We start from the raw sequence: 12,577 nt of genomic DNA, 5'->3' as shown, positions 1-12,577 counted from the left end.
ACATTTCCAAGACTTTCTTTTTCATATTGCTATCCCCTGTGAGTGACAAATATTTCTATTTGACTTGCAAGATGAAAGTGGGAAAAGATATAAGAAGTAGATGAAATGGGACGTCGCAGAAACTGAGAGTGGCTCTAGAGGAATGTCCGATATGATAACTGATGTCTAGATAGAGGTGAGAAATAAGTACAGAGTGAGAGTCTAACAGAACAAAGCAGCAAAACAAACCTGCAGTAGCTGCTTTCTATGTATTGTTGACACATCACAGTCTGTTCTCTATACTATAAAAGGTAAAATGACCTGCCTTTCTTTAAATATAAACTTATTCAACTGCTTTCCTCCAAGTCGAACTAAATATTCCCATGCGGCAATAGATCTAAACAAAACAACATCTTTTCTACATGAGCCTGCTTAGGTGAAAAGTTCCTGCAAGATTATTTTTTGTTTTCCATCCGTACACACTCTGCAAGCTCAGTCAACTTAAACCTTAACTTATAAAGAGGAACATTGCGGTTTTAACAGCAGCAACCTGCTTCTTTATGAAACTTCATACATCCCAAGTCCATTACCAGACGATGCCAGCACCACCTGCCTACCTCAGAGCGACATTTCAAACTGAACAGCTGCTTGTGCCAAATTTTCCACTCCAATTTTCCAATCTGTACACTTGCAGAGATCCAGTCAGGTTTGTGTTAGGTGTAGGAACCCAGCACAAATTAAAGGAAATGCCTTCACTCCCTGTTCTGTTGTGACAGTTTTGGTGCTAAAATTGAACAGAACAAAATTAGAAGAGTTTCATTTTTCCACACTTTCTTGTTTTAGATATTAGAACTCAGAATTACATCATAAAATTATTCAGCTTAGGCTTAATTACATGTTTAGATAAAGTGTCAATTTGTGTTGATTCTTAATAAAGAGAAACATACAGAAATGATGCTTCTTATGCAACAAAGAACACTCTCCTGGAAATTTGGAATAATTCCAGAAAAAAATTAGTTGATTTTTGATAGATTTTGAGACATATTGGTATCTAAACATTAATAAAGTCAAATTAGTTTAATAATAATGCAAAAGGAGAAGGAAAGGCAGATCTTATGTTTCCACCTGAATCTGACCATCAACACAAAAATAAACATTTTCGGTCAGGAAGACCACCAATTATGCAGTGTTTCTGCTTCAGAAAGATTAATAGTGTACCTATGTTAGTGTAATACATAGATTATTAATAATGGTTTTACCACAGTTAGGGTTGCCCTGTTTTCTGGATCCAGCGATCTCGTTGCCATATTTGTCCACACACCAACACTGGCCGGTGCTGCCATGACACTGGGTTGGTTTGTAGTAGCCCTCCTCAGTGCAGCGAGGAATATAGGAGCCTAGAAGCATTAAAAAAAAGAAGAAAACAAGAAAAGGTAAAAAAAAAAACAAAAAAACAGAAGACAAATTGGAAAGAAAATAAAGTTAAATGAAAGAAGAAGGAAAAGATTAAGAACATTAAGTTTGTGAGGATGGAACATGCTGTATAATTCGATTGCTGCTAGGCAGAGGGTACGCGTTTTCGTCCGGAAGTAGGAACTGAAGTTCTTGTGTATTCACAGGGGGAGTTTAACAATCAATTACTCCTGTGAAGGTTGCAGGACAACAACCATACATCCTGCTTAAGTGGACACAGTCACTCTCAATAACACAGACACAAACACGCCTCCACACTCGCCGTTTCACAAACACACACCCGTTCTCTGTTACCTTCATTTGACCCAGTCGCAGCTTATTTTTCAAGTCTTTCACTGTGAGCAGGAACAATATAAAATCTACCCAATTCGAACAGTGGCATTTAAACAAAATGCTTGCTGACATGCTTTTAAAATCCATCACTGAGATGTTTTGAAATTTAAAAGATAGGAATATGTTTGTTGTTCTAGTGCATGTGTTTTAATGACGGACATCAAAAGTTGAATGATAGCTATAATTTTTTAACACTTACCTATGAGGCTCTTTCTTCGACTCTGATTCTGGATCCTGCTTTTCTCAGTCTGACAAGGAAGTCCTGCAGTGAGAGAGGATAGAAGATGACTTCATTAAATCATTTCACAACAAAACTGAAAACAGATCATCAGATGCAACGCGCCTTCTTTGTCACTTCTTTCATTTTGTTTCTATGATTCTCCCAAACTTCCTCTGACCTATCCTGTTAGTTTAGCCAAACCAGGTGGCAGAGCCAGAAAACCTTCATAAGGGTGGCCAAGCTGGAACTGTTGCTCACTCGATGGTTTTTATTAAAGGACATAAAATAAAATGTATAGCATGACATTTTTTCTGAGGGCAACATTCAGTCACCCTACTGCACAGGAACTAGTCTTAAGCCCCTTAGCTGAAATATCTTCAGTGACACTCTTATGTTCTGCTTTAGGTTTAAATTGTCACAGATGTTCCCACATTTTCCCAATCCTCACATACACTTTCCTGTCCTCATCAGTTCCTGGGGGTGGTATGATGACGGCCAGGTCCTGCTACAGCAAACCAAGACACGTCAAGCTCTAAGCTTCACCGCTGGTTTGATTTTATTTTTCTGGAATGCTTCATTTGCCAGAGATCTGGTATCCAAATGCTTCTATTCTACATTAATCTTTCCAAACAACTAAAAAAAGCACTGCCTTTGTCCATGTTCGATCTGGTAAAACTTCAGCCTGCTCTTTGTTTTTCTTGGAAAGGTTTTCTCCTGGCATAAATCTCATAAAAGTTATACGTATTCAGTCTGTTTCTAATTGCTTAGTTATGCTTTTTTTATATATAACAGCAGCAAGAGCTTGAATAGATGTGGAGGTGGTCTCATTTATTCCTCACCAGGATTTCCATTTCTCCAAGGAAACTAAAGATAATGAGGAAACATTGTAGTGCAGATGTGACACCTGGTGGAGTGGCGTTGTGTTGGAAATGGCCAGGAAATGAGCAAGAAAAACAATATAATAAAATTGTCTATTTACTCAAAATTAAGTCTGCAAAAGCATCACAGTTCCCTTCTCGTTATAATGAGGTTTTTCCAAGTTGAGGGCAATATGTCAACATTTGAACATTCTGGTTTGAAATTAGATTGATTGATAGAAAGTTTTTTTTAATGTTCAAGTAAAGCTCTCCAGAGTAACTTAAGACTCTTTCGCTTTGATTTCTTTATGTGTGTGAGCTTTCAAGTCAACATGTTTTCGCTCCCCTCACTTACCTTCAGGCTTCTGGAAACAGTAGCACCACTCGTTGTTGGACAGCTTGCCATCCTTAAAGGAGTCACAGGAGTTGAAGAGAGGCTTCATGCACAGCTCATACTTGTCTAAATAGATGGCGCTCAGCTCTGATTGGTCCAGCAGCAGGTCGAAGTTCATGTCAAGCTTGTTGAACATCCAGCCCAGTGAGTCCTTACAAATGGGTAATATGCTGGTGTCAAAATCTACAGGAGGAGGAAACAAAAGAATTAACTACTGGAAGTACAAAAACATGTCTGGATCATTTCTTTTTACAGGAGCAAAGCGAGAACTGAGCGAAAGCAAGTGTTGACAGTGACGGGGCTGAGATGTGTTGAGACATGCTGACATAACAGGGAACACAGCAGGGTCACTGTCAGCATCAACATCATCTCTCGCTTGTTGAAGGGGCCTCCGTGTGGGCGTGTGTGTGTGTGCTTGTCAGAAATAGATGATACATTTAGGCACAAAGAGAGAAAAAAAAAAACATCACAGAGGGGAAGGAAAGCGCTCACGTCCGGTGGTGGAGTCAAAACTGTCAGAGGATTTGAGGTCTCTGTTGGCATCGAGGTGCAGGACTCCAAACCAGTCCTTCAGTCTGGCAGCCAGACTGTGGAGCTCTGCGTCTGAGCAGCCTGCACACAAAACGACATAAAAGCACCAAATAATGAGAAGGAATGCAGTCACTCTTGCTGCTGTTATCATTGCAGAAAATAACTTATCGTTATTCACTTCTTATCAGAGATTCACTGTATGAATGTTTTCTTTCTTTTGTTTATGCTCCCCGAGCAAACACAGAAGGCTGATAACACATACTAAGCTTCTGCTATCTCCTGACTGTTAGACACACAAATTCGGTAACTATTTTGTTGTTTGCTTGTCTGCTTTTATTTCCACCCCTTTGGAGTTGAACCCCTGATCAAATAAATGATTTTATGGAAAACCCAGTTGAACACAGACATAACACGGATTTATTTGAAATTCGTTTCCTCTTGGCTTAAAAAAAAAAACAAAAATAAATGGCAATCTTTCAGTGGCGGTTGCATTTTTGTAGATAAATGCGCGTCTGTACATTTACCCTAGATCTCACTCCTCCGTGCAGCCGTAAAGAAGGCTGTGGCAGCAGGGCCATGCATGTTGATGTTTCTGTTCATCATTCTACCCACACGGAGCACCAGCAGAACCATGTATTTAACGACATCTCTGATAACAAAATATAAACAAACGAACAGAAAAAAAAACAAACCCTGGTTGTTTCAGTTAGACTGACAAAGTCTGCGTACAAATCAAGCAGTCTGCCTCGTTTTTCCTTCTCTGTCTTATTTCTCCTTATCCTGCTTGTGATTGACAGATTTTTTTTCGCCTCGTTCTTTTTTCTTTTTAGAGCTTGATAGATGACTCCAAAGGGCAGACTCATTCTCCAGCTGGAACAGAGCCTGCCAGTCTAATCTCTGAAAGTTTGTCATGCAGTACAGTGCAAAGGGGAAAGAGGGTCGGGATCTGAGTTTTCTATGAAAACCCTTGATACACACTGAAGGTTTATTTTCATATGGATAGCTTTTGCCACTTGTTTTACAATTCAGAACATCTGTACTAGCCCCAATACTCTCTCTCTCTTTTTTGCTGCAATTACAGCTGCAAGTCTTTTATGGTGAGCCTCTTCAGCTATTCACAATTAGGGACTGAACGTTTTGACCATTGTCTTTGCAAACAAGCTTAATGCAAATTCATTCTGGTCTTCTTTTAACTTTCTATAAAAAAAAACAAAAAACATGCATCTTTTCCTCCTACTTAACAGTCACACTGTCCCTTGTATTGGTCTATCAACTGAATTTCAAATAACATGCATTCATGTTTATGGTTGAAATGTTATAATATGGAATATTATTAAAAAGTTTAGATGTATGAACATTTTTTGCAAGACACCCTACATATGAGGTTCATACATACTGTTCACACACACAGACCAAAAGTACAGAGTTGTCATTATCTACATAAAGACCCAAATAACAGTTTTTGACAGAGGAACAAAACGTCTTCAGAAGGACATCAAAGATAACTACAGCACACAAACATACCAAGGAATCATAAAAAAAGTTATACTAAGAACTTTACTCATTATGTAAAGTTCTTTTCCTGTTGGGCCCTACTTCTATTTTTAAGTCGTATCCTGCATATACACACACAGAGACACACACTGTATTTCTCAGTAATAGTTTGAGCCTCTGCACGACAGTTTCTATAAAACAGCGAATGCCCGAGGTAACAGACAGGAGCTGCATCAGAGGACAGATAACATTTATCTCCCAGGCGCTCAGAGTGACATTACCTCTGGAATTACAAGGTGGGCTCTCTGTGCATGTGCAAGTGTGAGTATTATAATCCTTCAAGAACATCCAGATAAAATTTCCTATTTCAGAGTTTATGTCTTTATGTATCAATGTATTTACTTCCACACTATAGAGCAGAGGACAAAACAGCAAACAAGAATTCAAAAAATAATTTCCAAAACTAAACCCATTTTAGTTTTTTTTTTTTTTAAACCTCCACATCATTACATCAAAACCAGTTTGTATTTCTACTTCTTCATTTTTAAGGCCTGCTAAATTCCCTCTGGTGAAAGTTCCTATTTTCTTTCCTACTTTTTATTTCATCAGTTCTGCAAGTTTCATTTATCACACCTGGTGCGTAACCTTGTTTCTTTCTTGGACCTAGAAAACCACTTTGATAATTCTCACTCTTTGTTTCTCTTACCCTCATTACTTTGAGAAGTTTATTTCCCACTTCTCTTAAGACATCCCCAACTGATGGGAACTTGAGAGTTTCTCCTTTTTTTTTCCTTTTTAGTCTTTTGAGTAAATTCTCTTGGAGTTCAGACTTTGTTCTCCAAGTGTCTGAATATTTTTTTCCAGAGAGGTTTGACACTTCAGTCTGTTTTAGAAATAAGCTTTAAAAGTTCCCCTTTATTCGACACTAAAAATATTTTTTAGTTAAAATCACTAATGCATCAAGAAAAGTTAATACATTTAATACTTTGTACATCTTAATTTTTTAACTTAAAAAATAATTAATTTTCTTTCTCCAAACCATCAGAAGCTTAAGTCTTCCCATCTTGCTTAGCAGTTTTATATTTGTGTTATATTTGATTCAAAGAGATATATACAGTATGTATGTATGGAAAATAAGTTCCACAGCATTTTTTTATAAATATGTTTCAAATGATACCATCACTATGTAATTTGCTAAATTGATATGTTTCTCATAGTTATTTCAAGAGTTTCTTGGTTTTACCCATCACAGGAGGCTTCTTGTGCGAAATGTTGGTCATGATAAACCTTTCCATAGGACTAAACTGACTGATACAAATAATTTTACATTATTTCTACCATTATTATGATTTCATTTCACAAAGGCATTATCTGAAACATGACTCTGAATCTAATATGATGCAGGAAAGTATTGATCAGCTATGAACATGGAACATAACAAGCTGAACTAGTGTGAATTTCTGATCAGTTCACCATGGCAACCACCAGCAGCACCAGCAATGACTGTGCTGGGGTAGATATCCAAAGGTGATGAAACAGTGTTAAAAGATTATACCCAGTTGTAGGAAAACCATAAGATTTTCTGACCTATATTTGTTTTTCTTTGTTGTTTCTATCAGTTTAAGTGTTAATCCTCATAAATCTGCAACAAAGTGAGGAACCAAAGAAGAAGAATAGAAATGTTGTAGATTCTATCTTTTCCTCTATCTCTTTTAGCTTCTTTTAACTGCTTACACGCACACAATGCAGCTTACATAATCATGTTTATATGTGTCTGCTGGCAGTCATACATAAACAGACTGAAACTGATTAGACTTTAGGGAGGGTACAGATTGCAGAGAAGAATAAAAAGATAAACATGCGCTACAATCTTTCCCTCACTTGGTTCCATCCATAAGGTGAGCAAAGTGTGGCCCCAGCGCTGGACAGTGAATGTAGCTCCGTATCTGTTCCATTTGTATGACATGTATGACTTGTAACATTTGATAATTTTTCGGCATTAAAGCCTGCTTTTATATATAACCAAATCTCATTATTTCTCAAGGTAATTTACATTCGGGGGTTCTGGTCGGGTCCTGAAACTGGTAAACGGACCTGGTGGAGCAAAGAGACAAATGAATAAACTCCAACAGAAAGCAGCCAGAAATCTTTGCTTAAAGCTGCAGTCGTTAACTTTTAAAGTCAATCTTTGAAATATATGTTGATGACACTAAAAGCTCAAGTCCAAAAGTGGTTAGCATCGTTATATGTGTTGTTCTTTGTCTCCGTATTGACCCTCCCCTTTTCACTCAACGACCTCTGTTTAATCAAGTTTGACCCATGGAGAACAAAAAATTTCTTTTGTGACAGCATACAAAAAAAACAATCAGTTGCAGCACATAGTCACAATGAACATAGACAAACAATATATACGGATACACTCAAGTAAAATATTTCTGCAATTTGAGACTGGAGGTTGTAGACCCTGTTATATAACCTGCTGTTTAAAGTTTAAAAAGATGAAAATGACATGCTGTCAAGAATAGTCCTGTAAATGAAAACATACCAAAGGCCAAGCTTTAAAAATATGCAAGATGGCAATTTAATTTAAGTATACAAAAGACTGTGATGCGTTATGGCTCTATAATTTGTAATAAACCTCAAAGTGTCATGTTACATGATGTCCAGCATGTGAAGACACTGAGCAGAGGTATTCATGTATAATACAGCACTCTATACAATATTCAAAAGAAAAGCTGACGCCACCAATTTCTGTTTTACCCTAAAATAAAAGCAATATTTATTTCAAAAATAAAATCCAATTAAAAGCTTCAGCTTCTTTACAGTACACTAGATATGTGTTTTAAAAAGACAAATTGTCATTGATTAAGAACTCAAATATTTGAATATAGATCTTTTTTTTTATTTTTTACCATGACTAGTGATGACAAACTGGTTTGATCTCGCTGTTGTTGAAAAAACACATTTTATTTTGTCAACTTTCAAGGCAAGTTGAAGCTGTCAAAGTTGTACTTGAATTCTATAAAATGCATTCTGCATGTATGCAAACACTTCTGTGGAAGTAGGTGAAAAGCAGCTGCCTCGGTCAAAATAGACATTTTGTGGGAATTGCAGTTTTAAATCAGATATAAAACACTCATTTCATAACTTGGACTGATCTTCTATCCTCCTCTCTTATAATCACACATGTGAATGCAATCTCTTTTATGTCTACAAACTGGGATCCATCAGAAATGGGATGGGTTGGAGGGGTTTGCATCTTGCCAATGCATGAAATTCTGGACTATTTTGAGATGCTGAACCGGTTCCAGTTGCTTTTTATGCTGATAAACAGGTCAGACTGACAAACTACAACAGCCAAAATTGCATCATCCCTAGTCACATCAATCATTTAAATATTAAACTTTGTGGAAGTTTTTTTTTTTGTAGTTCAGTTTCCAGATTCTGTATCTCTGCAGATGTGTGCCTGCTTCAAATACACCATTCAAAACACCATCAGGAGACAGACCTTGAATTTGTCAGCTGTGTTTTTGTCATGTAACTTTGTAATCAACAAAGTTTGGAATACAAAAGACAGTTTTGCTCTATTCCAAATAGAAAAAGTGGGCGGTAATCACCTTGAGACTTCAGTTGTCTGATAGGATCAAAATGAAAGCTAGCGAGGGAGATCAGATGATAGGACGCTGAGATACAGGATGACACTTCTTAACAAGGTAACACAGGGAGAAAGAAAAACGAACTGCAAAAGTCAGGTAAGATATATAAAGAGGATAGAAGGTCAGATTCATTAAAAAGATACAAGGGTATGTCTGATTTTTTTTTTTCTGTGCCCGAAGCTATCAACCTCCCAGAGCAATCCCACAGGCAGTGAGTTGAGTTTAGTCCAGATAATGATCAGTAATAGACTCTGTGCTCAGTCTCAGAGACAGGTAGAGATAAATATGATAGGGACAGAGGAAAGCCCGTTGAAGTTTCAACCTTTAAAAGGATCCTCCTTTTCCACCCTTTTCACATCAGAACACATTGCCCATGTTGGTTAAGGATTCGTGGGACACCAATTAAATTCTTATTACAATCTAAGAGAATTGTGTAATATTTGTCAGAGAACTGTATGATATTTAGGAAAGCGAGAAGTCTACTAAAAAGTTTTGCTTTTGCTCTTTTTGGCTTAAGCCTAAATGAACAGCAAAGCACAAGAGAAGATTTTAAAAAGTGCAACAAAATCAGGTTACAGTTCACAGTTATACCTACTGGCTGATGAACCCACTATCATCAAATATGTGTTCAAATATTGATCAAAACAGGACATACAGAAGGTTCCCATTAAGACTACATTTGTCATCTTCTAAGGAAAGAGTTCCTGCTTTCACCCCTCAGACCTCCACCCCCCACTGAGCTGGGTGGCTGGTCATAAAGTGAGGAAGTGCCAGAACATCAGCAGCTCTGGGTTGCTAACCTGACTTCTAGCTTCCTCTGGTCTGACTAGCAGGCAAATGAGAAGCAGCATCCCTGCATCAGAAGCCCCTCCCTCTGCGTCAGTGTGTCTCTGGGTTTTCCTATTCTTTAGCATCAGGTCTAAAGAATAGGAATATCTCAGTTTCAGCCTCTTTAGCCACATTCATATGAGTTTGAACACGTCAACACTGACAAGAAGCAGACAAACATTTTCCTAAATAGATCCTAAGCATGTTGACCTTCTTCATTCATGGTTAGGAGGTGTTGGATTCAGTGGCGCCTGGTGATTAAGGCAGACTTCAGACGAAGCAACTTACTATAATTTTACAAGTGAGAAAGCCTTTACTGTTTTGAATGCCTGCTTTGTGCAGAAGATGGCACTTTGAAAGTTAAATAATATTCGCATTCCTTTAAAGGCGGCTTTCGTTTGCTCAGCACTATCTATATAGATTTAATAGGCATTTCAGAGTACATTATTAAGCAAGAGAGCAGTTTGATGCATCAGTGTAAATGGGTGAAGCTGCACAAGGGCAAGGTAAATTTCTCTGGGCAACGATTGGTTCATACAGGAACTCCTTTGATGAACATTAGCTGGTAGTTGGAACATGACGAGGGAGACATGTTACCATGTTAAAGAAAGAACCTCAACAGGGCCTTCCTCTTGGATTCAGAGTTGTTAGGTTCTCTGCGGTTATGAGCACATTCTCAAAGATAGAAAAAAATGCATCGTTGAGGCAGAAAACAGATGAGAAGCTCCTCTGGTATGATTTTATCCGATGATTGTTTACAATGCAATGAATTACCATTCACTTTCTGTCTGTATTTTAATGATCTGTGGTTTATGTTGCATGAAGGTTGCACAAGAAGTGTCTCAAACATTTCAATATAAAGTATTCAGTTTCCTACATTTTTTCCCAAGACAAAAATATTCTTTCTAAACTAAATATTTAGATTCTTGATTTAAAGTCAAGCATCCCAAGCCCTGAAAATGGTCCCCGGGCCACAGTTTGGACATCCCTGTTGTAAAGCATCAGTGGCTCGCCATTTAGAGGGGAATAAAAATTGTCACCAGTTAAGGTAGGAGTTGCAACATTTCAGTGTTTGCTTAATTTATTTGCAATTTCTGGTGAAACATTTATTCTCATTAACATTCAGTATCAGTTTTTGATGTAGGCGATGCAGCTCAGCCCCCAGGGTGGCATGGCAGAGAGGATGCAAAAAGCCTCAAGACGAAAATAGAAAGTCATCTGTCTTTTGAACCCCACCAAGTTTTCAACTGAGGATATGTACTGAAAATTAGGAATGGATACCCCAATTTGTTGCGTAGAGTGTAAGAATATATTGGTACTCCAGCATCATAATCAACGGCTAATGATGCAAATCTGATTTGCAGGTTCTAATTCAATTAAATTACAGGGCATGTTTGAGGGAGGCTGGCTTGCATTTGATCAGCTAATTATAAACCTAACACACTAATGTTGGTCAACGGTGAACTGCAATATTCTACAATAAACAGAGATTCTGTAAAACATAACTTTAGATCTATCAAATCTTTATTATGCCAAAACCATTTCCAGAACAAATGAAGCTCAATGGAATCATATTTGGGCTTTTTCTGGGGAGTGGGTGTGTGTGGATCACTCAGGGGAAATCGTGCACATAAGGATAGGCTCACCCAGGGCATCACTCACACAGGAACCTACACTGTTAGTGTGGGATTAGGTTAAATACGTTATTAGGTTGTGTAATAAGTAAGAGAAAAACAGTTCCTTAACCCTCTGATGCATGTCATATTGACTATACAGTCTTCCATGAGTGGGTCTTTTTGGACCAGTGTTTAAATCAATGTGTTTTTATGCTACTTTTGTCATTTTGATTTAAAATAATGTTTGGATTAGTCTTTTAGCTTAAATAAGCTATTAGCTAATTTTATTACTTATTAGCCATGTTTAGTATACTGAATGGAGAAAGTAAAATACAGACAACATGCTAGTGATGCCCCACATGCTACTGACAGCATTCATGCTAACATTAGCATTTTGGTTAATTTCAGCTGATACACTTACTTTAACATGCTCAATGGTGCAAGTCCATATTTTTCAGCATCAGAACGCAGAGTCCAAACTGACGGGCACACTTTGGCAGGCCCCGGTTAAATTTCTTTGGGAATTTTCTAGTATTCATATTATTATTGCTACTATTATTACTAAGAATAATAACAATTATTATTAGAAACAAGTTAAAAAATTTTCTATTATCCATCTATTATCTAATGTGCACAAAATCTTTTTGTACTGTGGGAGGAAGCCGGAGTACCCAGAGAGAACCCAGTCAGGCACATGGAGAAGATGCAAACCTGCCATACTGAAAGTCAGGAGGAGCGTGACAGATGGAACATGCTGTGAGTCAAAATAAGGGGCAACAAGGATTTTTAGCATGACGTCTGCGCGAACGTTTGCTCATTGCAGCGCGACGTCTTTTCTCTTCATTGCAAATGTTGCATCCGGGTAAAATTGGTGGTCTTGGGACCTTGGGAGATTTGTGACGTTTGGTGAAATCGTCCCCTCGGACCGATCTCTTTTCATGGTTCCGGTCTTCTAATGGCGCTTTTGTTTCAGCAGAAGTTGAATTTTTGGACTCCACTGTCTCCTTTTCAGAGCAAACTTCCCCAGCCGGAGACGTTTGCTCTTCAGAAAGACTGGATGAATCGTTCTCTTCTACAGAGTAGAAGTACTCTTCAAGAGTACTGTCCTCTGAAAATTCACTGCAAACTTCTGCTGCAATTTCTCTGGCCAGAGAATCCAGAAAATCCTTCTCCGGTTCCCCAACTGGAGAAGGACT

At 37.9% G+C, this 12,577-nt stretch overlaps 1 protein-coding gene across 1 annotated transcript in view; it reads right to left on the bottom strand.

The window, feature by feature from the left end:
- spock1 (SPARC/osteonectin, cwcv and kazal like domains proteoglycan 1) overlaps positions 1–12,577 on the bottom strand; it is a 118,746-nt gene that overhangs the window by 3,047 nt on the left and 103,122 nt on the right. The window contains exons 9-12 of the mRNA XM_005795283.3: positions 3,749–3,868; positions 3,218–3,439; positions 1,985–2,047; positions 1,239–1,376 (exon numbers count right to left, since the gene is read on the bottom strand). Coding sequence (XP_005795340.1) covers positions 1,239–1,376; positions 1,985–2,047; positions 3,218–3,439; positions 3,749–3,868 — 543 coding nt within the window. The remainder of the gene's footprint in view (positions 1–1,238; positions 1,377–1,984; positions 2,048–3,217; positions 3,440–3,748; positions 3,869–12,577) is intronic.

Source organism: Xiphophorus maculatus, chromosome 23 (genome assembly GCF_002775205.1).
Source record: "Xiphophorus maculatus strain JP 163 A chromosome 23, X_maculatus-5.0-male, whole genome shotgun sequence".
Classification (NCBI taxonomy): Eukaryota; Metazoa; Chordata; class Actinopteri; order Cyprinodontiformes; family Poeciliidae; genus Xiphophorus; species Xiphophorus maculatus.
The sequence above is the reverse complement of the archived record's forward strand: the minus strand, read 5'-3'. Positions and strand labels throughout refer to the sequence as shown.